Here is a 26401-nt window from a genome sequence, read left to right as displayed (position 1 = left end):
AATTACCATTGGGACTCTACTGTCAGGAGAAATCCAAATTCTGCCTGGACATATGATTTCCCATGCTTTCTAGCAATATTATTCCTTTCTGTTCTCTAGTAAAGAAAGACCTAACCATTTGAGAACAAAAACATGCCCCGCAAAACAAGAGAGTGCCTTCACATTTCCCAGCATCCAGTACAAATGATCGAGTCTGATTTGGTAATACATCCAATTCAAGGTTGTTTGAATGGCCACACCACGGCAAAGGGGGTCACAGCATGGGAGAATGATTAACTTAACCTACCTGCCTTGTTTGTTTGATGCTGCCTCACTCCAGTGCGAGTCAATAAAACTTTGTGCATGGACACAGACAACTTCCATCACCTGCCAGCTGGGCCAAAATGGGGATTAGCAAAGCCGCCTTTCTCTTTCTTTTCTTGCTCAGCTCAGGTAAGAGTCCTTTTCCTTCCGCTTGCCTAGGTGAGATGGGGCCAAACGCTTGCAAGCTCCATTTGGTGAAGGTAGGTCCCCAAATCTCTGTGTCACCACTTACCTAGACAGCAATGGATTTGGGGCTTGCTGGCCAGCGAGAGTTGCTGTTGAACAAAGCAAGAGCTGTGGTTGCTCCAGTGTCGTGTTCGTTAGAGACGCCAGAAGATCAACAGCCTTGATGTCTGTGTGGGGAACAAATGGCTCCCTGCAAACATGCCTCATGGCCAGAAATGGGGGCACCCTTGGAAAGCAGCCTATCAAAAGCTTGCTACAAAGACATGGCTGTCTCTGGTTTCAGCAGCCTTTTATCCTAGGGTTGTTTCTTTCCTCTGTTATTGCCAAGTACTCTGATCCTTATTTTGATTGTTTTAAAATATGTAAATACATTGTGAAAAACAAAATCACAAAGAAAAGGAAAAGTTGTTCTACACACTAGAGTTTCAGTCTTTTTCATAGCCACGATCTTAACAGGAGATTTTTCATTCCATGTGATAGGGAGGCCAAAATCTGGTCAGCATTAGTTTCTGCAGTATTTTTGGTGCTGCAAGACTATTTTTGTGCAAGATAGGACAAAATAATTTGTAACAGACAAGAACTGAGTAAGGATCTTTACATGTATCTTTTTGGGTTTAGTAGATTGTAACTCTTCAGAAATTTTGAATAAATATTCTCTGTCCTGAAAACTTCAAACTTCAATGAACTATGGTATTCAGATGGCACATCTTCTTTCAGGCCTTCTGTATAACTACACAGCCTGTTGTGATTGCAGTTAAAAATATAGTTATGAGTGTGCTAACACATATAAAAAACCCCAATAAAATACACAAGCATTTTACATATGTAGTTTTAAAATATAAAAAAGGTAACAGTTATAAAAATGTATGGGTAGATTTTAGCTAGAAATATTAGAGACATGCCCCAGCATAAAAAATTCTAGATATTATTTAATGTTAAGAATGATCATCTTAATTTAAATTGTAGTTTCTAAGCTTTGTTTTTGCAGAAGAACAGCCTCATTCAAATCAAACACACTTCTTAAATAAGTAAGAATTTTATATGGAGGAGGAAGAGATAGGATTTGGGCTTTTGTCTGCAATACTACACTTTTGTTTGCAAATCCTTTATCAAATGGTGGTAAATATTTGCATTTCTGAATAAGGCGGTAATACATCTTTCTAACACTGAAAAATTCCATAGACAGAGGAAAAATGGTAGCAAGAAAATTTACTGCATTTTTATTCAGCTTGCATATATTTTAATTTTTTTTCTTGAAGTATTATGCCCTGCCTTGTAATTATAACAGAAAAGGGGAAAAAATATTTTTATGACTTAAATAAATTATGACCCTGTCAATATTTTAAAAATCAAATGCTGTAATTATAATTACAATATTATTGCAAAGTGTCAAAACAGAACAGAATTAAGGTTGCATGGAGGCTGTACCATAATAGGAATTCTTTACTTGTATTTCTTGTCCTTGTGGAGAGCATTGCAGTGTCCCTACGATATTGTTTTAACCTAGTTTAATGTTTTCTCTCAAAACTCATTTCTTCTTAATGTCTTTTTTTTTTAAAATAACTAGTGGAATCAGTGGTTCCTGTGCCTGTCACATGAAATTTTATTGTATCCTTTTTCACTTTATCTTTTTTTTTTTTTAGTAGCTATCCTTTTCTTTCATGCATACTGTTAAACTGTCAACCCTTAGGGCCAAACTCTTTCCTGGTCTACGTGCAGAAAAAAACCTCCAGTAACTTCTCTGGGTTTGCAATGGTATGAGAGGAAGCATAATTTGGCTTTTATGCCTATTTTATCAGCTCCGTCTTGTAGGTGCAATATGATCTTAAAGAAAATACTCAACTGCAGGCTGAGCTAGCACTCAGATGAAGGAATTTAACTGTAGCAGGAGGCATATGAGCCTGCTTCACGCTACAAAAGAGTGTTACTCAGGAAAGGGAGGAGTAGTTGCCTTCCTCAGCCTGAAAGACATTTCATTGAACATCCCTGTGGAGCCCCCAGGCACAGGCTGCGGGTCTGAGTGGGACGAGGCTACCTTCTGTCCCTCCTGCTGGCATTGGGCTACAGCCGAGAAAGAGAAGGGTCAGAAAAAGATGAATAAAGAAGTCCCTCTCTTCAGCACGGCTGTCATGCATGAGGGGGAAGCCAGGGTCTGGTTCATACCCTGTATGCCTTTTATTCAGCAATTGTGTAAAGCAAGGCACAAAAACAGGGCACAGAGCAGGACTGAGATGTGTTGCAAAGACCATGGGCCAGCTGTCCGGGGTTGAAACCATGCAGAACAGGTAACTCCCAGAGTCAAACGTTTGTCAGTACAGTCATATGCTCATCTGATAAAGAAACTAAAAATCACAGGACTCATGCAACTCCATGACCCTACAGCTGGAAGTCGTGAAAGTCAGTTTTGTGAACTATAGCTAAGCATTCAGAGGTTGCATAGCTGTAACAGAAAAAGAAAATACTAAATGGCAAAGTCCCTTACAAGAAGGATTGTACTTGAACATTTTTGGAGTTTACCTCTAGACATAGCTTTACTTTTTAGCATCCTATATATTTCACATGCAGCTGTAGCTCAGAGGTTGTTAGGTGAATTTATTTACCACTTTAATGTCTTGTGTTAATTCACTGCAATGGAGGGCAACATCTGCTACCTTGATTATTAAGTAGAATCATAGAATCATAGAATCATAGAATCATTGAGGTTGGAAAAGACCTCTAAGTTCATCGAGTCCAACCGTCAACCCAACACCACCATGCCCACTAAACCATGTCCCTAAGTGCCTCATCTACTCGTCTTTTAAATACTTCCAGGGATGGGGACTCAACCACTTCCCTGGGCAGCCTGTTCCAATGTTTCACCACTCTTTCAGTAAAGAAATTTTTCCTCACATCCAATCTAAACCTCCCCTGGCGCAACTTGAGGCCATTTCCTCTCGTCCTATCGCTTGTTACTTGGGAGAAGAGACCGACACCCACCTCGCTACAACCTCCTTTCAGGTAGTTGTAGAGAGCGATGAGGTCTCCCCTCAGCCTCCTTTTCTCCAGGCTAAACAACCCCAGTTCCCTCAGCCGCTCCTCATTGAAGTAAGTTCAATACAGAGTTATTACAAAAATGATAAACTGAACATGAGCACAGTGATAACCCCAGTGACTGAGGCTAGCTTGTTTCTTGCAAGAGCAAGAGCATTTGAAAAGAGGCAACTATGGGGTGACTGATAAAACTGAAGTTGTTCCATGTGGGTAGGTACCAGCAATGGACAATCATTGTTTCACACCCTTCTCGAGTCCCATTTCTCCACTTTCTCCAAAGTATGGGTGACCAATATTTTCTTTCTGAAACACCTCACTTTTTTTCGCTCCTTGGATCGTCTTCTCTGTTCCCATCACTCTATACCCTAGGTTTGTGTTACTTGTTATGACTTTCAGAATGATAAAAAGCACTGTTCAAGCCACTTCTCTGTCCTGCCTTACATGGGGTTTTCAGTGATGCTGCCCTTTACCATACTAGGAAGGCAAGATTTACGCATATTTTGTCACCATTAACGCAATTATTCCAGCAATTAAAATATGATGTTACTCAACTAGGTGACAAAGAATTTAACATGAAAGTTTGAAATAAATCAAAACAGCATTCACATTTTTACCTCTTTCTCTCTTTTTCCTTTTAGTGCAAGGAAACATACTAGACAGCTATGTGAGAACAGAGGGAGCTTGGCTGCTCAACCCTAAGAAGCAAATTTATAGGACAAATAGTAAAGAAGAATGTGCAGAGCAATGTGAAACTGAAAATAAATTTACTTGCAGGTAATTTCCACTGTTTCCCATATACATCTTTCATTGCAGATGATGGAGCAGTCTGCCTTATTTATCAGCAGTCTGAACTTTTGAGGGATTTCTTAGGAGTATGTGTGTCTGAGCTTGGCTGGAAAAAACAGATGTATAGAAAGAGAATGCCTGGGACATATGGATGAAGACAGCAGAAATAGAGAAATTAAGAAAATTATGTTGAATTTTTATTGGAAAACATTATGATACTTTGATGCACAGCTTGGCACACTGAAAACTGACTTGACATGGTTTTAACAAGACTCTTGCACTCCTTTTGCAATAAAGAGTCATAATTAATTGCTTGGAAATTTAGGACAGCAGTAATGGCATTGCTTATGTTCATTGCATTACCTATTATCTTGCAGATGCATCCATTATTCTGAATTTTACTAGAATTTGGACTTAGGCAACTTCTATTTACTTTGAGAAAGACATGGCCATCTAAACCTTAACAATCCTAAACCCTGCTTCCAGCCAAGCCCTCTCTCTGCACTTGCATTTAACCAGACCCAAGGGGCTAGAAAGCATGAAAGATGTTGACCAGTCTGTACCACCGGCCTTTGCTCAGGCTCCTGCCTCAGGGGAGCCTATTGCTTTGAGCCTAAGGCTTCTGAGCCTCCTGTGCCAAAGCCTCAGAACCCATTGAGCTTCAGCAGTACATCAGGCAACTGGTGTAATGAGGAGAGATAGCTGTTACTGCGGTGGGAGGCTGTCCTCACATACGAGGCAGGGAGGTTTTCTCTTCTACTCTTCATGAGTTCTTGATATACCACTTCTGCAGCACACCTTTTTGAACTCAGCAGACTGCCTGTCTGCAGGGCTGTTTCCAGCACTTAGTTCTCCATCAGGCTTTTATTCAAGGCAGGGATACCCTGTTGCTGACTTTTTAAACGTGTTTTATAACTTTGTGTTTTAAATCAAAAGGGAAAATGAGACTTATTTTGAAGAGGTGTAACCCTGAAGGATGACAGGGGTTTGCTGGCTGAATGTGTGAAGTACCACCTGTTCCCTTTGATCCTGCTCCCCTCTCTGAAAACCACACAGAGATGGCAGAGCTTCAGCAGTACTTGTCTCGGGAGGGCAGGGAGGAAGGTGGAGAGGGCAGGTCTGTATATTCAGATTATATATTTACAGTTTGCAGAGGATTATTGTTCTCTTTTGAGGCATATTCAGATACAGTATCATTCCTTAGCCTCTGCCTCAGGTCTGAGCCTACCATCACCTGACACTGGAATAACGTCAGGGCTGTTTTGTCCTTGCCTCCTCAATCAATTATGTGAGATCTATTACAATCAGTAGACAACAGATGCTATCTGTCAGGGAAGGATCTTGGGGAAGAAAGGTCACTGTTAGGCAGAACTTTAAGACCAAGCCAGTGCTGCAGCACCATCACATCAGTGCTTCAGACCAATGAGTTCACATCAGTACTTCAGACTTGTTATCCCACCTTAGCAGTGTGTTGGACCATGCTCATTAGCTATATCCCTACTTGTAAATTTAACATTACTGAGAGCTTGGACCGGGGGGAACAGTGCCCAGTGTATTTTTGACCCAGGGCAACCAGCACTCCCCAGACAATGCACAGACACCGTTCCCAGCAATGAGTCCAGATGTGATCCCTCTCCTTTGGGGAGAGGCTGTGCGAATTTACAGGCGCACCGGGATCATGCCAGCTGGTATTAGGGCTACAGAACGGCTTTTGTCAGTATTTACATTCCTGGTATAAACCTACCCACTGAATGCCATGTTGCTATTGCTCTTTTTTTGGTTCAGAAAAGCTAGCTGTAGAAATTACTTAGCCTGTCAGGAGTTTTCCTTAGATACTATTGGACAGGTTACACTACCCACTCCAGTTTTGCAGACTACAGACTAGGTACTTGCTGAAAAGACAAATGGCTGTGTTTTCCAAAGTGCTCACATTGCTTCACTTACGATGACTCAGGACAGTTATCACAAGATAATTTAAGGTCCTGGCTTGTTGTGTTTTACCTGTTCCTTGGTAACTGATGAGTACTGTAGAATGTCTCACTTCTTGACTGACCACTAATTTTTTTTAAATAAGGTCAAGGTCCCTTGCGCATATATCCTCTTCAGCATGTTGTCTGGAGTCTCTGGAACATTCTAAACCTTCTTTTTTATCCCTTGTCATAATTTGTTCATGTAGCTCCCTTTCAACCTAAGTTTGGTATGAAGACTTAGGAGTCAAAGTCACCACTGAAAATGGGAGCTGTGATACTCAGTGATTTGTGAAACATTACTCAATCTTAAATATTGCTGAAGTGCAGTGCTTGCTAAAATTATAACTGAATACTAGAAAAGGTGTTTAGGAAAATAATGCACACATTCAGCTATTGTTTCTTACGTTACTCTCTCCTCTTAATTTCAACAGGGCCTTCTTATTCACCAGTAAAGACCAACAGTGTTTAACATTGGCTGAGAACACCAAAACAGCAGTAATATTCAGAAGAACAAATGCAGTTCTTTATGAAAAAAGAAGTATGTCTATGTCTTTTTTACATTATTTCACTGAGCTATGCTTTCCAGTGGGTCTCATGTAACCCTATTGTAAATGGGGCCTAAGCCTTCACCGGGTCAGACGAAGTGGGTAGGTCAGCCTTTACCTAACACCTGGTTTTTGCCACATTGCTTATATAGCAGCAGTACCATTTTTTTCCCCAGATTAGTGCTCCAGCATCATCTTTCCTGCTCCCTAAATCCTAGGTTCCACAAGGCAGAAAAGAGCACTGTTGCTCAGGGAACACAGAAGGTGCTGGGAATAATGGAGGTGCTTAAGGGTCCCTTCTCTCCTCTCCTTTTAAACCAGCCAATAACCTACAGCTGCATCTTCTCTGTCTCTGCTGAGGGTACTAGGAAGAGCTACTTGTGTTGTCAATGGTTTCTGAGACAGACCTTTGCCCACTAGAAAACTGGTGGAAACTACCAAATAATTTCATTTGTATCACTAAAGAAAATTCATAGTTTACTTGGGTGGGACTCAAATCAACTTTCTTTTAGTTGCACACGTTGTCAGAAGTATGAGAGTATTAACTACGCTTCAGATAAAAATGAACTATTTTTATAGTATTTGTATATCGTTATATGATGTTTGTACTCTTCCATTAATGAATTCGGTGAAACTTTTACCCTAATCTATATATTTATGATATAATTAATTGACGTGGTGAATTTTTGTATTCTCCTTTTGTACATGTTTTATTTCTGATCAGTTTTGTCATAGATGAGGATTATGTGACTTAAGTGTATTTGATCTATTCTTTCTGAAAATAGGAAGTCTGTCTTTAAGAAATGGCAACTATCCAATTTTTTTATCATCTCTTTTAAAAATCTATCACCTAATGCCAGATGCAGACAAACGATTGGGTTTTAAGACTATTTTTGAATTACATAATGAAGCACTGAGCTCTTTCTATATACAGGGAAGAAGGAATGTGTTTTATTTTTAATGTAACATAAGTTCCATTGTGTTGTTCTCTGACTTTAGTAATACACAAGGGAGAAAACAATCTCCTTTCCGATCATTCAGACATGTAAGATAAAGTGGTAAACTTTGAATAGAATTACTACTGTTCTGTGTTAAATGACTTCTGAACATTACCTTTCACCATTTGCTGATTTGTAACTTTTTAAAAAACATAAATGCGTTTGAGAATACTCAGAAATTGGAAACTCTAGCAGCTACCAAGAAGTTGGTCTCCTTCAACAAAGAAAGGTGCATGAAGAGGAAAAATGAACCAGGTTCTCAGCTGCTGCAAATCATGCAGTGGTTTCAATAGGCCGGTTTCTAACCAAAAGTCAAGAATCGCAATAACTAGACTGTAAATGTCAATGACCTCCAGAAAACTGCATCCTTACTCCTCTGTTGACCTACAAAGACTTGTAGGATAAGATAATGCTATGTGTATAGCATCTGCAAGAAGATTTTATGTAGTAGTTCAATAGCTTTAGCTGGATTGCAGCTGAGCATCCAAATGAGATTCAGACATTGTAGATATAAGGAAAATAATTTTTCACGGGGAGGGTGGGTAAGCACTAGACCACATTGCCCAGGGAGGCTGTGGAGCCTTCACCCTTGCAGATATTGACTTGACAAAGCACTGAGTGGCCCCATCCAGCTCAGAAGCTGTCCATGCTTTTTAGGGGGATTTGGACCAAAGACAACTTAGAGTCCTTTTCAGGCTGATATTTTCTGAAGCCTACAGCCAGCTGCCTTTTTTTGTATATACAACTGATAGGTAATTTAATGTATTGTACATAAGATATTTTTATTATATCCAGAAGCTGGTGGGAATTTCCCTGAATCATGATTAAGCAATGCTAAGGAATCTTCTGCAGTTCCTATTGTAGAAGGAAAACTGAATGGATCAATTGGCAAGTAATAAATTTTAAAGACTGAACAAATAACTTACATGTAAATAATCCGTACTGATTTTGCTTCAGTACTGTGATCAGGAGCTATACTGTGATTCTTATTTATTTTTGAGACATGCCTGGGATTTGCTGAGGTTAGAACCTGGATGAGAGCCCTGCAATATTCAGTGAGGATTTGTTACGGCATCCTTTTAAGCCTTTTGAGGTCATAGGCATGGAGTTTAGTTTCTTGAAAACCAGAACCCCAGCAGCAAAGGTGTGAAAAACTAGTTTTACATAACTGAAATGTCCAAAAATTGCACATCTACCTACAGAAAACAAAAGATGGACCTAGGTATCGTGAACGTGAAAAACGCAGCCTATTGTGTACGGGTCAGATGGTTTCCCTTTGCTCATATCTTCATTTGCAAAGGGTCTCAAATAATTATGTGTCCATTCTAATGATAATGTCAATGTAATCTATTGTTATAGAACAGAAGGGAAAAAGTAGCTTTTATCCAGGCAGATCACATCACTGCCTCCAGCAGTTGCTGCTGCCCTGATACTTCAAGGAAATTCCTTTCATATGCCCAGACACTTTTGCAATACTATTGCTGAAACCAAAGTTATTTTTTTCAGTTGAAGCAATTACTTGATGAAGCCTCTTTATCATTGCATTCAAAGAAAAGGATGACAATTGGTGTAAAATTCACGGTTTTAAAAATTATTTTTTTCTATGGTATGTGCTATGAAAGAGAAAGTTAACATTCTCTGGCTTATAGAAAAAGTAATAAGAATTAAAGCTAGCATTTGGGAATTGTTATCCACATAGCTGTTTGTAAATAGTTAACCCAAGGGACATGGGTTGAGTTTGGGGATCAAAGTTAGTTATTTGTCATCAGACAGAAAAAAACCTAAAGGTTATATAAACGGTCAAAAGTTTATGCATACAAAAAGAGTCAGCACTTGACTGATTCCATGTTCAGTTATTGAGGTTTTTAATGTTAATTTATTGCAAAATTGTTTGAGGAATCCAAATGGCTTCCAGCTAAGTTTCTAGAGTAAACTTGCCATATATATACATTGAAATAAAGGCATGCCTAAAAGTACATCTATAAATCCAATTCTAAATTACCTATCGGCCCACAGAAGAGCTGAACCTTATTTCAGATTCAAATATTAGTTCTTTTCACTTTTGACAAGACAGATCTATGTAAAATGGCATTATTTCTCCAGATTTATGTTAATCTTCTGCTTGTATGTCAGCTTTGGTATAACTTTGATGCTGAGAAAAGCTGACGCAAAATTTGGACACTATTTAAAGACATTGAGACAAGCCAGGTCACAACTTAAAAGACAGATTGCTTCATTGCAGCTAGAAAGGAGGAACTGTCTGATGAAATATGCCCTGTGCATAGAGAAATGTTCAATGAGTTTCCTGCTTAGTTTTCCAAGCCAGAGGACATGTTACCTGACAGTGACTATCCCTAAACTACAGATGTAGAAGCTCTGAGGGAACGTGCCAAGATCTGAGTTCCTTCAGAACTCAGAAGCCGTGAACTTGGCAGAGCTGCCCCTTGCAAGCCTACTCTCCCCTGGCAGTGACCAGCCTTTTGCTGGGAAAGGTGACTGTTCAGTCCTCCCAGGAAGATCTTAAAGGCTGCAATGGGGTTATGGTTGCTCCTTCCTCCTGGGAAAAAAAATGACAAAATTGAGCTTTCCGTTCTCATTTAATTTAATGATTAATATTTAAAATAATTTAATGTTTTCAAGGCTACCAATACAAACCCCAGGCTTATTCAGCATTAAAATTCCCCTTGACTTATATAAAGACAGGATTTCATTGCTAATTCTTTCACTCTTTCTTTTTCTTTTTTTCATGAAGGTACTACGAAGTTCCAAAATCTAAGAATACAAAAGCATATATAATATGCACCTTCAACCAATAATCCATTTTATCTTGTAGAACAGAGAGTCAATGTTTTAACATATCATGAATTAATTAAATCTCATTCATGACATGGTGAACTTTAATAAAACAATGTCATCTGCATTTATATGAACTTAAAAAAAATTGCTTATTTAAACTGGTAAAATGCTATGTGTATTCATCTGTGATTCTGTCCTGTTATCTTCTTCAGCTGAATTCAGGTGGCTCTCTTTTAAGGTTTCATTTTAATTACTGTGCATAACTACGATAACACCATAGGATGCAATGAAAAAAGAATGTTTCTATTTTGTTATAGTGCATATTTAAATGTTAAAAGCATATTTTATTATTTAAATCTACTATAGTATGTTCTTAAAAGAACCGGGTTGTGTTACACTTCTTTCTCTGGAATTCTGGTTTGGAAGTTTTTGGCTTTCACATAAATCTTTCAATGCTAATTAATTCAACTTAGACATCAGATAATTAGTAGGTTTTTACAATGTGAGTTGTCTATTTTTGATGGCATAAGAAAGTAAAAATATGACCAAATGTATTTAAAAGTATTAGCATGAAAATGGATTTTGTGTATGCTAAAATCCAATGAACATGTCACGATACTGATTAATTAAGCACATACCATTTCAGTTTATCTTCTAGAATGCAAGAAGGGAAAAGGGGTGGATTACAGAGGAACAGAAGCCAAAACTCAGAAAGGTGTGCCATGCCAGAATTGGGCTGATAATGCCCCCCATAAACCAAAGTAAGGCATTTTCATATATGTTTATGTTTTTCTGAAATTTTGCTAAGCTATTTATATGTGCTAAGTAGTCTTACAAGCAATTTGTTCGGTGTTCAAAGTCATCTTATAAAATATTTTTCTACACTTATCTAGAATAAGATAATTCTCTAATCTGAGTTTTAACTCAAAGACCTGCAATTAGGGCTACATGATCAATAGGGACATTGTCAGTCTTGGCAGTTGCGTTTAAATTTCGTCGTCCTTACATGAGCAAAACATTTGACAGGGAAGCACCTGGTTCTGCTGAAATAAGGATTTTCCATTAATCTCACCAGGGCAAGAACTTCTCTTGGCTAAAGGTATAACATGTGGCAGATGAGACAGAGGTACATCATTTTATCAGTGAATCCATAGACAATTAACAGGGCAGTATTTCTTGTATTTAATGAAAAACACCCAACTGAGTTTATTTGGTAACCTCCTATTGAGATGGCATAGCATTCAGGTTACAGAGAACTCTCCCGTTTCAGCAAATATCTTCTCACTGCGTCTCCCAGGGAACATGTCCCAGAGGAGACTTTTCTCTACACACTGAAAAGTGTCTCAGCTGAGTAAAAATTACTGGAAACTGAACAGCTGGAGTAAATGCAAGTATTAAAGACATGACTGGCCTTAGAGGCAGCATATTTCCTGAAGTCTGTAGCTATGGCACTTCTAACTCTTCAGCAATGGCACACAGTAGCAATTAGGAGACTTCTAACGAACGACATCTACAAAATGGTCCTCAGATAAAGATTTCATTTTTAGAGTCCTCAGCTGAACAATTGGGACATTTTCCTTATTCTCTAATCCCATTTAAATTCTGTTCCAGCTACACACCTGAAAAATACCCTGATGCGGGACTGGAGGAAAACTACTGCAGAAATCCTGATAATGATGGAAAGGGACCCTGGTGTTACACAACAGATCCTGCTACCAGATTTGATTACTGTAACATCCCAGAGTGTGAAGGTCAGGATACATATACAGATTTCTTTCCCTTTTTGGAAGATGTGTTCAAGAATGTGAAGTTATTCAAATATTTTTATTTTTAATTGAGTATTCCAAACTTGAGTTTAGTTCAACCTGAAACTTTCCAAAGACATTTTCAACACCAACAAGGAAGGTATCAAAAGACCCCCAAAACAGCTGTAAAAAGTCATGTTTTTTTCCCTAGATAAAAAAATGGTTTATGAGTGTATTCACGTATCATAATCCTAGAATTGAACCAAATGACAGTTGCTAGTGCAAAAGTCAATAAAACGTGACAGCAGCAAGGCACAGATTTTCAATTATAGCTTAGTAGTTTTAATTTAGCTCTTTTAAAAACTATGGTCTATAATGTTGGGGTTTTTTTAAATGGAATGCTATACATGTAATCAACTAGTTGAAGTCATCTTACCAAGAAAATTAAGCTTTTACTTTGCCAAAAAAAGACTGTCCTTCAGCCTTGTGCTCTGATCAGGCTCTTGAGCTTCATGTGACATGAGTGTGAGTGTTTACGGACCAGTTCCTCAGGGACTTTCTGTCTCTCTTGTCCTCATTCTGCCTTGCTCCTACAGTGGAGTGCATGCACTGCAGTGGAGAAAACTACCATGGAGTAGTTGCGACGACGGTGTCTGGGCTTAAGTGCCAGCACTGGGACTCCCAGGAACCTCACTCTCATGGATATCTCCCAGAAAAGTGAGTCAGACTCTGTGATGGGTGGTTTATCATCAAGGGTGGCCTGAAGATGACCCTATCCCAGACAGGATAATTGTTACAGCCATTAGTGACATTTTTTAAAAAATATTTTTCCTGTCCAGTTTTCCAGAGAAGGATCTGAAGATGAATTATTGCCGTAATCCCGATGGTGAACCTCGGCCCTGGTGTTTCACTACCAGCCCGACTAAACGCTGGGAATATTGCAACATTCCTCGTTGCAGTGAGTCTGATTTCTAGACTTCTAGACACAAAGACATCTAGACAGCTTCCATTCAGGGTGGTGCAAGGAGCTAGAACAAATAGAAGAGGCCCCAAAGATAAAAGAAAGAATAAAAGACTGCTGACTTTTATCTCAAAGAAAAAAATAACCTTGAAATGAACCTCTGATAGCTCTTTTGAGGCTAGACTTTTCTGTCGTAGGCATTTCTAATGGTTTTGCCTAGAGCACATCTCCCTTCCTTGATGTGTTTTTCCATCACGAGGCATTTCAGTGGTTCTGCTGTTTCTTCTGATGTTCCTCTTTTGATGTCAAACAGTTTCACTCTTCCTGAAAATCTTTTGGCTTTTGTTTTGCTCTTCCAATTTGGTTCTCCACCTTTTCAATTTCCTTTTCCCCTAAAGGCCTCTTTGCCACGATACTTTTCCTTGGGGCTTCTCACCAAACCTCATCCTTGCTATCTCTAACTCTCACCAGTTAGAGTACATCTCTTTTATATCTGCATCTATACCTGTACCTACCAATGATGGGCCTGCCACTTTCACCCCAGTTTTCTTCACAGTATTACCAATTGCTCACTTTCCAGCTTTGTTCTGATGGGGCTGCTAGCGCTTGGTTGCATTGTATCCTGGCTGCTGTAAAGAGGCAGATGCAAATGCCTTTCTGACAGTCTGATTGCTTGTGAAGATGTTAAAATGGAAGAAAGAAAAGTTAAGACATTTCTAGATCTTTTCTCTAACGTTTGGACTTTCCAAACATTTTTGTCTTTAAAACTTACCTGCAAAGAAAGCTAAAAAGCCTGCTTAATTATAAGGCTCAAAGTGGTTTTCATTTTGGTTTTGTTTCTTAATATGTCTAGAAGGCACTGCTAAATTTCAGTTCCATTTTCTGCAATAGCAACACCCCCACCAGTTCCTGCACCAGGGCGTCAGTGTCTATCAGGAAGAGGAGAAGACTATCGAGGCACAATATCTGTTACTGAATCGGGAAATACCTGTCAGCACTGGAGTTCTCAATCTCCTCACAGACATGCTCGCACTCCTGAAAACTATCCCTGCAAGTAAGTGAAACCTCTCCATTATTCAGTGTCCATGAGAAGTACCACACAGAATTACTTCGTTTTTCTTCAACCATGTGGCAAAGTTCTTTGGTTACACCAGCATTCATCACCTGCTGGATTCCATCTTTTCAAATTTTTTTCACATTTCTTTTTATTCACTTCTTTGTTCTTGGATACTAGTGTCTCCTCTTCTGATTTGCAAGCTCTGCTTGATTGACTTTTTCCCTCTTCAGTTCATCCTTTTACTGTATTGTTGCTCAGGTGAAGCAATGTGGAGTAAGAAAGTTGCAATTATGATATTTGCTTGGGGCTGGATTCTTTCATCCTGTGTTTCTGCTGTGCTGCTCTTGGCCTCAAAGTGCTACATGAAATACAATCTCTTAGTTCATCCATCGATCTAGCAGATGTCTGGTTTAGCACATCCAAAACACCAGTGCATTGCAATTATTCACCTAGTAAATGGCATCAGTAAATGATAGCAGAGTTACCCACCAGTAAATACAACAGTAAACTAGGCAGCAAGGTACATTCCCCTGTTGTTCATAACCTTTACTAGGTTTCCATGAGAGGCTTTTCTTAGCCAAGTGTTCTGTTTCAGGAGCCTAGAGGAAAACTACTGTAGAAATCCTGATGGTGAGAAGATGCCATGGTGTTACACCACCAACAGAACCGCCCGGTGGGAATATTGCACCATCCCCTCCTGTGATGGGACAGAGCCAGAGGCCCCTGGTAAGACCAACAGGAGACATCTGGAAGTGAAGGGTCATCGTCGTTTATTTTGAAAAATCTTGGGTGACTCTGATCAGTTCTATTATTGTTGTCACTCTCAGTGTTGCTATGCATCAGTTGAACTCCTGAGCCTGGTGTGGAGCCCAGGCTGGTATGTTCAGCCTGGTGGATAAGTGCAGAAGGTTTTAAGTCACCTACTGACCCAGCTCAGGAATTACTGCAGTAACAGAGTTCTTTTCCTTTTGCCAAGTGGTGGTTCCCTCCACCTCTAAATTTTTAAATGCACCATGGAAAAGTTAATTAGCTTTACATGCCAGCTCCTGAAAAACTGAATCCAAAGCAAAACCTAAGATAATTTAAGAGCACTGAACCAAGACTCCATAAAAAGCTATCAAAAGAAAATTCTCCTTACACAAGGCAGGCTTGTTCTACTCATGCATCTGTGGCAAAGCCACAGATATTCCCCCACCATGGAGAAGTTTTGATCCATATGTGAACTATTTGGATCATTAGCTGAAATAAATCCCCATGCATGACAGTAAAATTGATGTACAAGCGCTTTAATCTAGCGTATCATGAAACTTTTACAAATATTTTTTGAAAGCTTCCTTTTGATCTACAGTCTGAGAAGGATTCTGTTACAGAGAGCGTGCTGTGGCGGTCAGTGAAATACTCTGGCGTGCTGTTTTCTGTTGGCTTTCTATGCTCATGTATAAATATCAAAGTATTATGATGCAAGGGACTGGTTTCTGTTATTCACTACAGCTGTTGATGTGCCTGAGCAGGCTCAAATTACTGAGGAGTGCTATCAAGGCAATGGTGTGACTTACCGTGGCACAGCTTCTTTTACTCTCACGGGAAAGAAATGTCAAGCCTGGAGCTCAATGTCACCACACCGACACAATAAAACGGCAGACCAGTTCCCAAATGCGTATGTGTATTTCCCTTTTCTGTGTTTCACTGGACAATGACCATTCATGAATTCGTTTTGATTTGCATGATCTTTACACAACAATGGTTTTAAAGCTGGGAAGGGAGTGTACTTGATAAAAATAATCCCTTCCTTTTTTTCTTTTTTTAATGTGGAAACATTTTCTATTAACCTCATCTTGAAACAAATCACAGTTGTCACTATTATGCTTTAGACTAATTAACTCTGTGTTTCTACATTGCTTCTAAAGGAATTAAGAGTTATCATAAATTTTCCCTTATACTAAAATGAACTGTTTCTATACATGAGCTTATTCATGAGTTTAAGTCTTTGCTTCCTAGTCTGCAGTACATTAGAGCTTTGAGGAAGGGATGGGTTATTTTCTTATTCCTAATATTTGCTATGTATTTATTCCAAAATGCAAAAAACTTATTTCTTCTTAAAAGCTATTAGTGGATTTGAAAAAGTAAAAAGAATTATATCTTTAACATACATATGTGCATTTACTTATCTGGATTTGTAAACGGTATTCTACTATAAGCATTAATCAGTGAATAAGTATTTTGCGTATTTGAATATTCTGCATACGTTTCTCGATTTCTTTATGCTGGAAAAAGGATTTCTGTCGCACACAGTACATGATAAATGATATATGCTAACTCTGTAGCAGACCTGCTTTCTAAAATGTTCTTTCAAGTTCTCCTCAGAGCAGTAGCATGGATGGGAATATAATATGCTTACCTTTGTAGGGACCTGAAGCAGAATTATTGCAGAAACCCAGATGCTGATAGCCGCCCATGGTGCTACACCACTGACCCCAGTGTGAGATGGGAGTATTGCAACCTGAAGAGGTGTGATGACCATGTACCAGTGACTTTACCAAAACCTCCCCAGACAACACTAGAACTAGATCCTGGTGAGAATACTTTCTGCTTCCCCCAGAAATGCTCATAACCAGCAAGGTCTTTTTTACAGAAACGACATCAAGAATTTAATGAGGATGAAATACAGGAAACTCTAGATAATTACAGAATTTAATATAATACTGTATCCACTCTCTTAATTTTCTGAACTTTCTTGTGGAATTTTATAGCAGGATTTCTGTATTTGATTTTATATTAATATCATATCTTTTATTTACTACATCTGACAATATTGGAAACACAAGGAAACAGATGGCTAGTAGTCTCCACACTACTGCGGGAGGGCTACTATCAATGACAGCAGATACAGAGGTGCTGGCATTTTGCTGGCAAGTGTTCCAGAAAAGTCTTTTCCTGTGCCATGCAATTCACGTTTCCAGGGCTCCATTTCCCACCAGAGGACAGCTGGATTTTTTAATTCATTTCAGATGCAACTTTGTTATGCAGTAGATGGTTAGAGTGCTGCAGCTTTCATTTTTTTAATATGACATGTTCTTCTGGTTAAAAGGCTAATAGTTTTAGCTGAACACGTATTACTGCTTTTTACCTACTGTAAAATGTGGCAGTGGACAAATATCAGTGTCCATAAGGAAAGACTTTATGAGTGCATGGTCTTTGTGGTCCTGACTTCTGGAGTCATGAGGGGTCAACTGAATCTAAGCTTCTTTGATTCATGACTTTAATGATCATGAAGAAAACATTTAAAATGCAAGGAAGTTAAAATGTGATTGTTAGCCATCATTGACACTACGTTGTCCTTCTTTCCTTGTATACATATTATGTAGGATGTATAAGTCCTAGTAATATTTCCTCAAATTTATTTCTGCTTCACCACCACCGAGTATGGACGTGGCCCAATAGCTCACAGCTAACAATCATTTCCTTTTCCTCTTTCTTCACAGACTGCATTAGTGGTAATGGTAAAGATTATCGTGGCACAGTAGCAAAAACTGGAAGGGGCAGGACTTGTCAAGAGTGGAGTTCTCAGAGACCTCATAGCCATGACTATTTCACTCCCATGACTCATCCAGAAGCAGGCCTGGATAAAAATGTAAGCAGCTGTTAATTTAATACTTGCTGTCATTGAGCTTTGCCCGTCTTCTTCATGGTCCCTCAGCAAGCATTTCATGCCAGGTCTTTGTAAATTAATTTATTTTCCTTGGTTCAATCCAAGAACCTGATCATGCTAATTCTTGTTGTCATGAGCAGTCTGTACTTCTGTGGGACACACAGATGCCCAGAAGCTCTATTGAAAGCTTCTGCAGCACAGCCAAGGGGCTTCAGATGGGCATTTGCTTCTCCTCACTGCTGAGGACTAACTGGAGTTGGTCTGTGGGCAGCATCTCTACGTCCTCTGCCAGAAAGAGCACCTGGGGTCATAGGTTTCAGTAGTAACAGTGATGGGTGAGATGGCGAAGGATCCAATGTTCAGTGCAAGTTCCTTGAGGTATATAGCTGATAGATTGCAGCTCCCATCTGCTACTAATTCCCCCTCCAGCCCTCCAACTTCTGCCGCAGCCCATCATACAAGGATATACATGCATCTGACCCATCCTGTAAGTCATTCCCCATCTCTAACCTCCACCTCCCTAGTCCTAACACATCACTAGTTCTCTAGACTTGTAACATCCCATATACAATACTTGCCTGGTTTGTGACAAGCTCTGTATGTGATATAAAGAGCTGGTTTGATGTTGCCAGCTTGAACTATTCTTTCTACAGGTACATGATTTTAGAGCTTGCTTTAGCCAATCCTCTGATGGCATCACATACCCTGTATTGAATTCCAGCTCAGATTGGGGAAACTCCCTCCGAAAAGCTGCCTGCCATAATTTTTTTGTTCTTGCATTTGGCAGGGACTCTCAGGGAAGGGAAGCAAACATTTTCTCCTTTTTCCTAAGACATGGATACATTTCAGAGTAGGGAAGTAGAAAAGTACCTGGTAGCATGCAGTTGTGTGAGGTGTCTGTGCTGAGCAGAGATCAGTTGGTACAGCCAGTAAGACCTACAGAGTGATTCAGCTAACCAGGCACCCCATGTCAGGGTGAACACTGCACCCCTGCCCCTGGGACTCATAGGCATCACCAAGTTGTGCAAGAGCAGCTTACAAAATGCCCACTTGCCCCGGAGTCGTGCAACCAGAGTGGGTGCGAAAAGACCCCAGGGCTGACCTTACTGCTCCTGCTAACTGCAGTGGAAGCAGGAGTAGACAGTTTGGTGCTTTAGAAAATCCCATCCTAGGTCAAGATCTACTTTTTGAGAGCTCAGAGGTCCAGGCTTGCACTAGTGAAGCTTACTGGCTGAAGACAGTTGAAGAGGTTTCATTTTTATTATCTTCTTCTAAACTTACAGAGCAAATAGAAAAATGAAACAAATTTTGACAAAAGGAATTGGAAATCACTTATCAGTAAGGAAGCAGAAAAAATATTTCCCAAATTTAATTTGATTTTATTTTGAAACATGCATTGATAGGTTTTTTTGTCCCTTGGCTAATATCTGTTGTCTTTATTCTTTGTTACAGTATTGCAGGAATCCTGATGGAGATGTGAATGGACCTTGGTGCTACACAACAGACCCAAGAAAAGCCTGGGAGTACTGTGACATTCCCAAGTGCCGTAATTATTCCTTTAAAGACTAGTGTCTCCCTTTCCTGTAACCTTTTATGACAACTGGAGGACATTCAGTGATTAATTGGAAAGACTGAACTAAGACAGTGCAATAGCTTTAGGTTGGAAATTAAGGCTGTGGGGAAGTGATGCTCAAAATCTGCATCTGAAGTCTTAAGAATGGTGCTTATTACTTGGAAGCCCCAAACCCAGCACAAGATATACCTGGAGTCCACTGAAGCTCATGGGGGTTTTGCCATGTGTTTCAAAATAAGGCTGTTCCTGTGGAAATTTCCCCTGCTCCTGCCTAGTCACCTGGCATAACTGTGTGTGTGGCCAGGCTGAACATGGGATGGTCTTATCCCAGCAAAATTTTTGCACCCCCTGCTCATGTGGCTCTGTTCTGTCCTGGATGTAAAACAGATTTTCCCTCCTCTGATATTGTACCGTATCAGATGTCTGGAAAGTGCATCTGGCCCTAAATATTTAATCAAATTCCCTTGTCTTTGTTACTAGTAATCAAGCCATTCAGTACTCTGAATGAGGTGTTGTTGGTGGTGTACAATGATAAAATTTTACAACATTTTGGTTTTAAGCCCTTTCATGTCCATCAACAACAAAAGCTATGCCAGGAAGAGAGGTAGTTCCCACTCAAAAGAAGGGTGACTTTCTTGCTGCTCTATCCTCTCAGCTGTGAGAAGCAGAAAATGTGCTCTGATCAAAACCCCAAAATGGAGTAAACAAGAAAAAGAAAGATGTTTTATAACATGCACATACTGTAACTGTAAAAATACTACTGTATTGAAAGTGTTGGGCTGGCACTCTTAGGGGGAAAAATGGCATTTTCACATGGTTATCGTATTTATTTTGAAGATCCAATTTCTTTTTAATTTTTTTTTTGTTCAGTTGTTCAGCTAAAAAACAGAGAAAACATGGCTTTTGCCTTTAATTTCATTAGGTAGTTCCTTTTACTGACAACAAATTCTGAATTCTGTGTTGACAAGAGTCAGTTTCCCATGGCTAAATAAGAACTACATAATACATTATTTAATAACTCAGAGATATCTGAAGTACCAAAAGATCCTGAGATAAGAGTGGACAAAATTTTGTTCCGCAGAGACAGTGATTGAATTTCATGTGCTGTACCACCAAGATTAGTTTGAAAACAGCTGCCAGCGCAGCTTTTGCATTGCTGGCATCTGTAAGAGTACATTTAAAGATGTTGGGGGAATTTATTTTTTTCTTGCTCTGTTTCCTTCTCCTTCACCTTCTGTTTTTTTCTATCTGACTGTAGATCTATTCATGTGTAATTTGCTGACCACTGAGAAGTGTATGTGAAAAAAATTTGCCAGGCATTTTTAAGTGTTCCAGATGAAGGTAACCTAACAAAATATAGTTGTGCATATACCATGGTGCATGGTATATAATTGCCTGCAGAGAATCAAAAGCTGAAGTGATAAATGTAACCGGTTCCCCTTCTAGTTTTCTGAGTGCATAGTGAATGTATAGCAAATACGTTGAAGTTCCTTATAGTGCTTTTTTTTTTTTCTCTGTAGCTCCTGCTCAGTATGAGTGTGGAAAACCCAAGTTCAGACCAAAGTTGTGTGCTCAAAGGATTGTTGCTGGGTGTATTTCGCATCCACACTCCTGGCCCTGGCAAATCAGTCTCCGGACAAGGTATGGCCGTGCCCCATTACATTACACTTTACATTCAAGGAACCTTTGCCTCTCATGGGATGCTACAGTATGTGGTTGCAGCATTCTAAACTTGATTTTAATTTAAAAATAGCTCAAGGCTATACTTTATGTGTGCTAGTCAGCGAAGGTCATTTAGACAACCAAGAATGCTCTGTTTTGTGATAAATACCTATAGAATCAATACAACCACTAATTTCAAAACCACTTTAACTAAAAGGCAGAATGACTTTAAATCTGTCACTATATCCTATGGTAGAATCAGTATCCTATGAGTAGAAGCAACAGTTTGAAGTATGGCTAGTACAGATCTTGATCGGTCCTTCCATGTAAGCGTTTGATGCTACTGGCAAAGTTACTAGCAAAACTAGGAATCAAGGCCAGTTGCAGAGCTGTCTGACTGTGATCAGAGCTAGATAAAAGCCAGAATCTCTGAACAGGTATACATCACTGCACATAATGTTTTCCAGTAATAGAAATACTGGTTAGGAACAAAGATCTAGGTGTTTTCATACAAGTCCTTATGAAAATGTCCACACAACACTACTGTCATTGTACAAAATATTGTTCAAGGAAAGTAAAATATTTGATTCTTAATGCAAATGCAGAATAAGGTCTTTAGTTTGTAAAGGCATACATGTTAGAAAGATTACCTGATGAACTGCAGTAGAATTAACTTCCCCACCTTAAACCAATGCCCTTTTCACGCCTTTCTGCTCTGTTACAGTTTTGGTGAACATTTCTGTGGGGGAACTCTCATAGACCCGCAGTGGGTTCTTACTGCCGCTCACTGTTTAGAGAGGTAAGTATGTTATAACCTCCACCAGCATTTTTTTACACTAGACGATAGAAAATCAGAGGAGAAATAAAATGGGCCCAATAGCCAACATGAGCTGTCTCTCGACTCAGCTTGCAAACACTTGAGAATTGAGCCAAGTCTATTCATCATTCATTAAAGCAGAGTTTTGACTGAAGAAACAAAGAGTGAGAGTGATAACTTTTGCCAACTTGATTTCACGTGCCAAAATAAGGGATTAAGAAATTAAGTTTACGCCAAAGCTGGCTTTATTTTTCTGGCTTTGACAGAACAAGGTGCCCAACAAGATCATAAGTGGTTTACGTTCTGGGTGCGTGTTTGTCAGCTCACCATGTGCAATCATTTCCAATAGGTCCTCACGGCCATCTGCGTATAAAGTATACCTTGGAATACACAGAAAAAGAGCATTAGAGGCATCAGCGCAAAAACGAGATGTTGAGAAATTGTTCAAGGAGCCACACAGGGTGGATATTGCTCTGATAAAACTGAGCAGGTACCCTTTCACCTGAAGCGTTCCTTCATTCTGATGGGACAAGTTTGGTTTGTCTGTATTTTAACTAAATAGTAGTTGCTGGTGTTGTGGAAATGTGTTTCTATACATGCTCTGTTCAATCAGCGATTTAAGACCCTCTCTTTCTTCCCTTTCTGCAGAAGCTCCAGTGGAAACCAAGGTGATTCAGCTGCAGGGCTTCAGAAAGGGAAAGGGCTGCTTTGGGAGGGGAGGAGGGCTAGGGGCAGTGACCCAGACTGGCAATGTGCTGGGTGACAGCTGCTGGGAGGTGAGGCAGTGGCAGCAGAGTAGGAGGAGGTAATGCCTAGAGGAGCTTTCACTCTGTGTTTCTGCCTACATGCTTCTACCTTGATAAGGTAATGAGGATTGAAAGCTCATCATTAGCATGATGTCACCCCATGCTTTTTCCATGCTGTGGTGGGGAGATATCTTCTTCCAGCAGGTCTGTCCAGTGTGCGGGCAAACAGTATGCATGTGTGATGCAATACCCAGTATGGCCCTTCTTGCATCTGTTTCCATTCACCTGAAACTCTCGCCAAGGCACTGTGCAATCAAAAGGAGTATGTCCATACAGCTGCAAGCAGATGTGAACATATAGTGCTTGTGCTTTGATTTCCATGGCTGCAACGCAGGTCCAAAACAGACGCAGGGTCAATACAACTAATGTGGCTTCCTAATTGAGCCTAGTCTTAGCTGCACCCAAAGGCAAGTCAGACTGACTTGGGCTCTGAATGTATATAAAATCTTTTTAGAAACCTGAAGGTGGTATTAAGGATAAATGTGCTAATGATTGTTCCTGTATGAGCCTTTTGTTTGTTTCTTTCAGCCCAGCAACCATCAATAATCATGTAATCCCAGTTTGTTTGCCAAAAGAAAATGCTGTGTTGGGAGGAAGAGAGGAGTGCTATGTGACGGGCTGGGGGGATACAAAAGGTGAGACAGCGTTAACACATCTGAAAGCTCTGTGTTTGGAGATTGGTATGTACTTGTATTCAAAGTGTATTTTCTCTTTGCCAAAAACACCCCACACAAGCCTGCATGCATACCTATTTCATCAAAATTCATCAGGTACTGCCATTCTTTCCACTGTCTCCCTCTGATTTAGATTCTCCCTAATCACTCAGAGCCATGTAAACTGAAACCCCCTAAACCTCTTCTGTCTCAGCCCACTCTGCTTTTCTCCAAAGTGGGCTTTTACGCAGTCAGTGGGAAAGTTTTTCTAGATTTAGGCTATTTCTTAATCACCTGAAGGTGGGTTTGCTCCTTCTTTTCAGTGATTTTACTCCCAACCAGCCTGGTTCAGATCTCACTCAGATATAAACATACTTTCATTTTTAAAACCTCCCAGTCTGCCTTGGTTGAGAAGAGCATCAGTACCTTCTCTGCCTCTTTGCTTCTGCCCATCATGCCATTTTCAACTGTCTGTTTACTTCCTACCTCCTTTCTTCCACAGAGAAAACTCAGATACAGAGAAATACAATGGCTTGGGAATGACTCCCACAAATATCAGTGGGTACTGGATCCATATGGATGTACTGTGGGAGCAGGAAAGTCAATCAGCGCAGTGTGGATTTTGATGGGTGGTAGAGGGTGATAAGTACCATGATACTGATAATGCTTACTGATTTTGGTATCACTTCATATTATGCACGGAAAGTATATGCATAGTGCATAAAGACTATGCTTATTTTACTGCTTATCCATACCTCAATGTTTTCATTTACCTTTGTCATTTATTGTGTTTTGTTTTTGGTTTTATTTGCAAAGGAACTGGTGGTGATGGCTACTTAAAGGAAACTGGTTTCCCTGTAATTGAGAATAAGATATGCAACCGCCCTGAATTTTTGAATGGTAGAGTCAAAAACCACGAGCTGTGTGCTGGGAATATTCATGGTGGCACAGATAGCTGCCAGGTAAGAAGGTCTGTGAGCATCAGAGTGGGTTGTAAGCACATTCAAATCAAATAGTGCTTTTCTTTCTGGGCTTTAGAGGCTCAGAATTAGCCTTGGGATGTTGCCACACCACGTGGCATACAAGCTGAGAAATGCACATGGATTCTGCTCTTCCCTTGCTCCCTTGTCAGCTGCTAGGAAGTGGGGCAGGTAATTTTTCAGGTAAGCCTGAACTACAGAACACATGGTAATACACGGCTGCCTGAGCCAGGTGTATGGAAACCAGCTTAGAATGACTAACGGTCTGATTTTTTTTTCCCAGACCACTTTGCTTGCCCCGGCTAGAGTAGTGCCAATGTCCAACCTAGCTCAGTTAACAACATGAGACATCTCAGTTAGCAGGCAAGGAACAATGCAGTGGAGTCTGCCATGCAGCCATACCAACAGCCAAAGGAACTACTAATTTCTAAATATCAGTGCCAGTGCCTGTGAAAATCACACCGGGTGAGGCAAAATGCATGCTGGACTTCCCTTTTGCTGAAAAGGAAGAATATGGTTGGCATAGCTCATCTCACAAGTGTGGTATGAAGGCTTTCTTCAGAAGTCTAGGTTTTGAAATTGAGTTCTTCAGTTTCTTTAAACACATGAAAGGGCTTAGAAAAGCTTAACATACTGAATCAAGATGGAAACTTTCCTCCCTGAAAAGCTAGAGATGACTCTGTAAAGAAGTGTGAAAACAGCAGACTGACTGCCCCAGCTGGCAGGTCAACGCCATTGCCAACACAGCACAGCTACCCTATGCACAAGCACTGTGATGGGCAAGCAGGCCATTGAGGGACGTGCACTCCTATCTTAAGATACATGGCTTGACTGCATGCATTCACTTGGTCTTGGATCATCTAGTAATAACAGGAAGCCGTGAAGACCTCAGAGAAGAGACTGAGGGAAGAAGCGCAGTTTAAGTTACTAAGGGCAATCAGATTCCTTCTCACCAAATCCCCTTACTTCAAAAATAAATGTAATACCTTACCTACGGGAAGAGATGACTGTACAAAAGTGTTCAACAACATGCACAGAGAACTCTTCTCTGGCTAGAGCTCCAGTGTTTTCTTATAGCTTATGCAGCCCTCACACGTGAGAAGTACTTCAGTTTCTGTGCCTCCTGTGAGAAGGCCACTCTTGCTCATAGGGCTGTCTGTGAAGGAATCATCCTGTTCTTTCTCTGTTTAGGGGGACAGTGGAGGACCTCTAGTCTGTCTGGACCAAGATAAATTTGTCCATCATGGAGTCACCTCTTGGGGCCTTGGCTGTGCCCGACCCATGAAACCTGGTGTTTACGTTCGAGTTTCCAATTATATTCCTTGGATTAAGAGTATAATGGAAAACAACTGATCCTGAGTGTGGACTGCTCTCTCCTGGAAAGCTGTATGCACATTAGAAATACAAGATTCCAAGTGCAATATTAAAGCTACAATCATTCATAAGAATGCAAAATAAATATGATCATCCAATTTAAATTGCTATAAATTAACAGTTATTGCCAAGAAACCCAACTGACAGTGTGTTACCTTCTTTCTATACATTCTATGGTTTGCTATGTTTGACAATAGACTTACCCACCTCTGAAATACGTGCCAAAAATCCCAACCTCAATTGTAACTGGACTTCTGCATTTCAATCTTATATTAGGCTCTACAATGACTTTTTCTTATGAGGTTTACTTTCCCAAGATGTTGTGCTTCCAACAAATGAAGAAAGGAGAATACTTCTCATTTTCTATGAGTTGTCTGAGCCTCTTACCAATTTGATGATACAAAGCAAAGAATAATCTCACTGTACATATCTTGTATGCATGTGAAGTTTCATTAGATATATCCGATAGCATTAAATACGTGGGATGGAAAAAAAAAAGAAGCAAACACA

General features: G+C 39.9%; 1 protein-coding gene across 1 annotated transcript; it reads left to right on the top strand.

Moving 5' to 3' along the window:
- Nucleotides 1–307: 307 nt before the first annotated feature.
- On the top strand, nucleotides 308–26401 carry PLG (plasminogen). Its single transcript, XM_076333945.1, has 19 exons — nucleotides 308–432; nucleotides 4158–4293; nucleotides 6707–6813; nucleotides 11261–11375; nucleotides 12226–12365; nucleotides 12956–13076; nucleotides 13199–13317; nucleotides 14212–14374; nucleotides 14973–15103; nucleotides 15869–16034; nucleotides 16784–16950; nucleotides 17860–18008; nucleotides 19479–19572; nucleotides 21120–21240; nucleotides 21986–22060; nucleotides 22428–22568; nucleotides 23413–23519; nucleotides 24354–24499; nucleotides 25709–26401. Exons 1-19 carry the CDS (start codon nucleotides 384–386, stop codon nucleotides 25868–25870), a joined length of 2409 nt encoding a protein of 802 aa, XP_076190060.1. The 5' UTR covers nucleotides 308–383; the 3' UTR covers nucleotides 25871–26401.

This window comes from Aptenodytes patagonicus, chromosome 3 (genome assembly GCF_965638725.1).
Source record: "Aptenodytes patagonicus chromosome 3, bAptPat1.pri.cur, whole genome shotgun sequence".
Classification (NCBI taxonomy): domain Eukaryota; kingdom Metazoa; phylum Chordata; class Aves; order Sphenisciformes; family Spheniscidae; genus Aptenodytes; species Aptenodytes patagonicus.
This window is presented reverse-complemented; position numbering and strand designations above follow the sequence as displayed.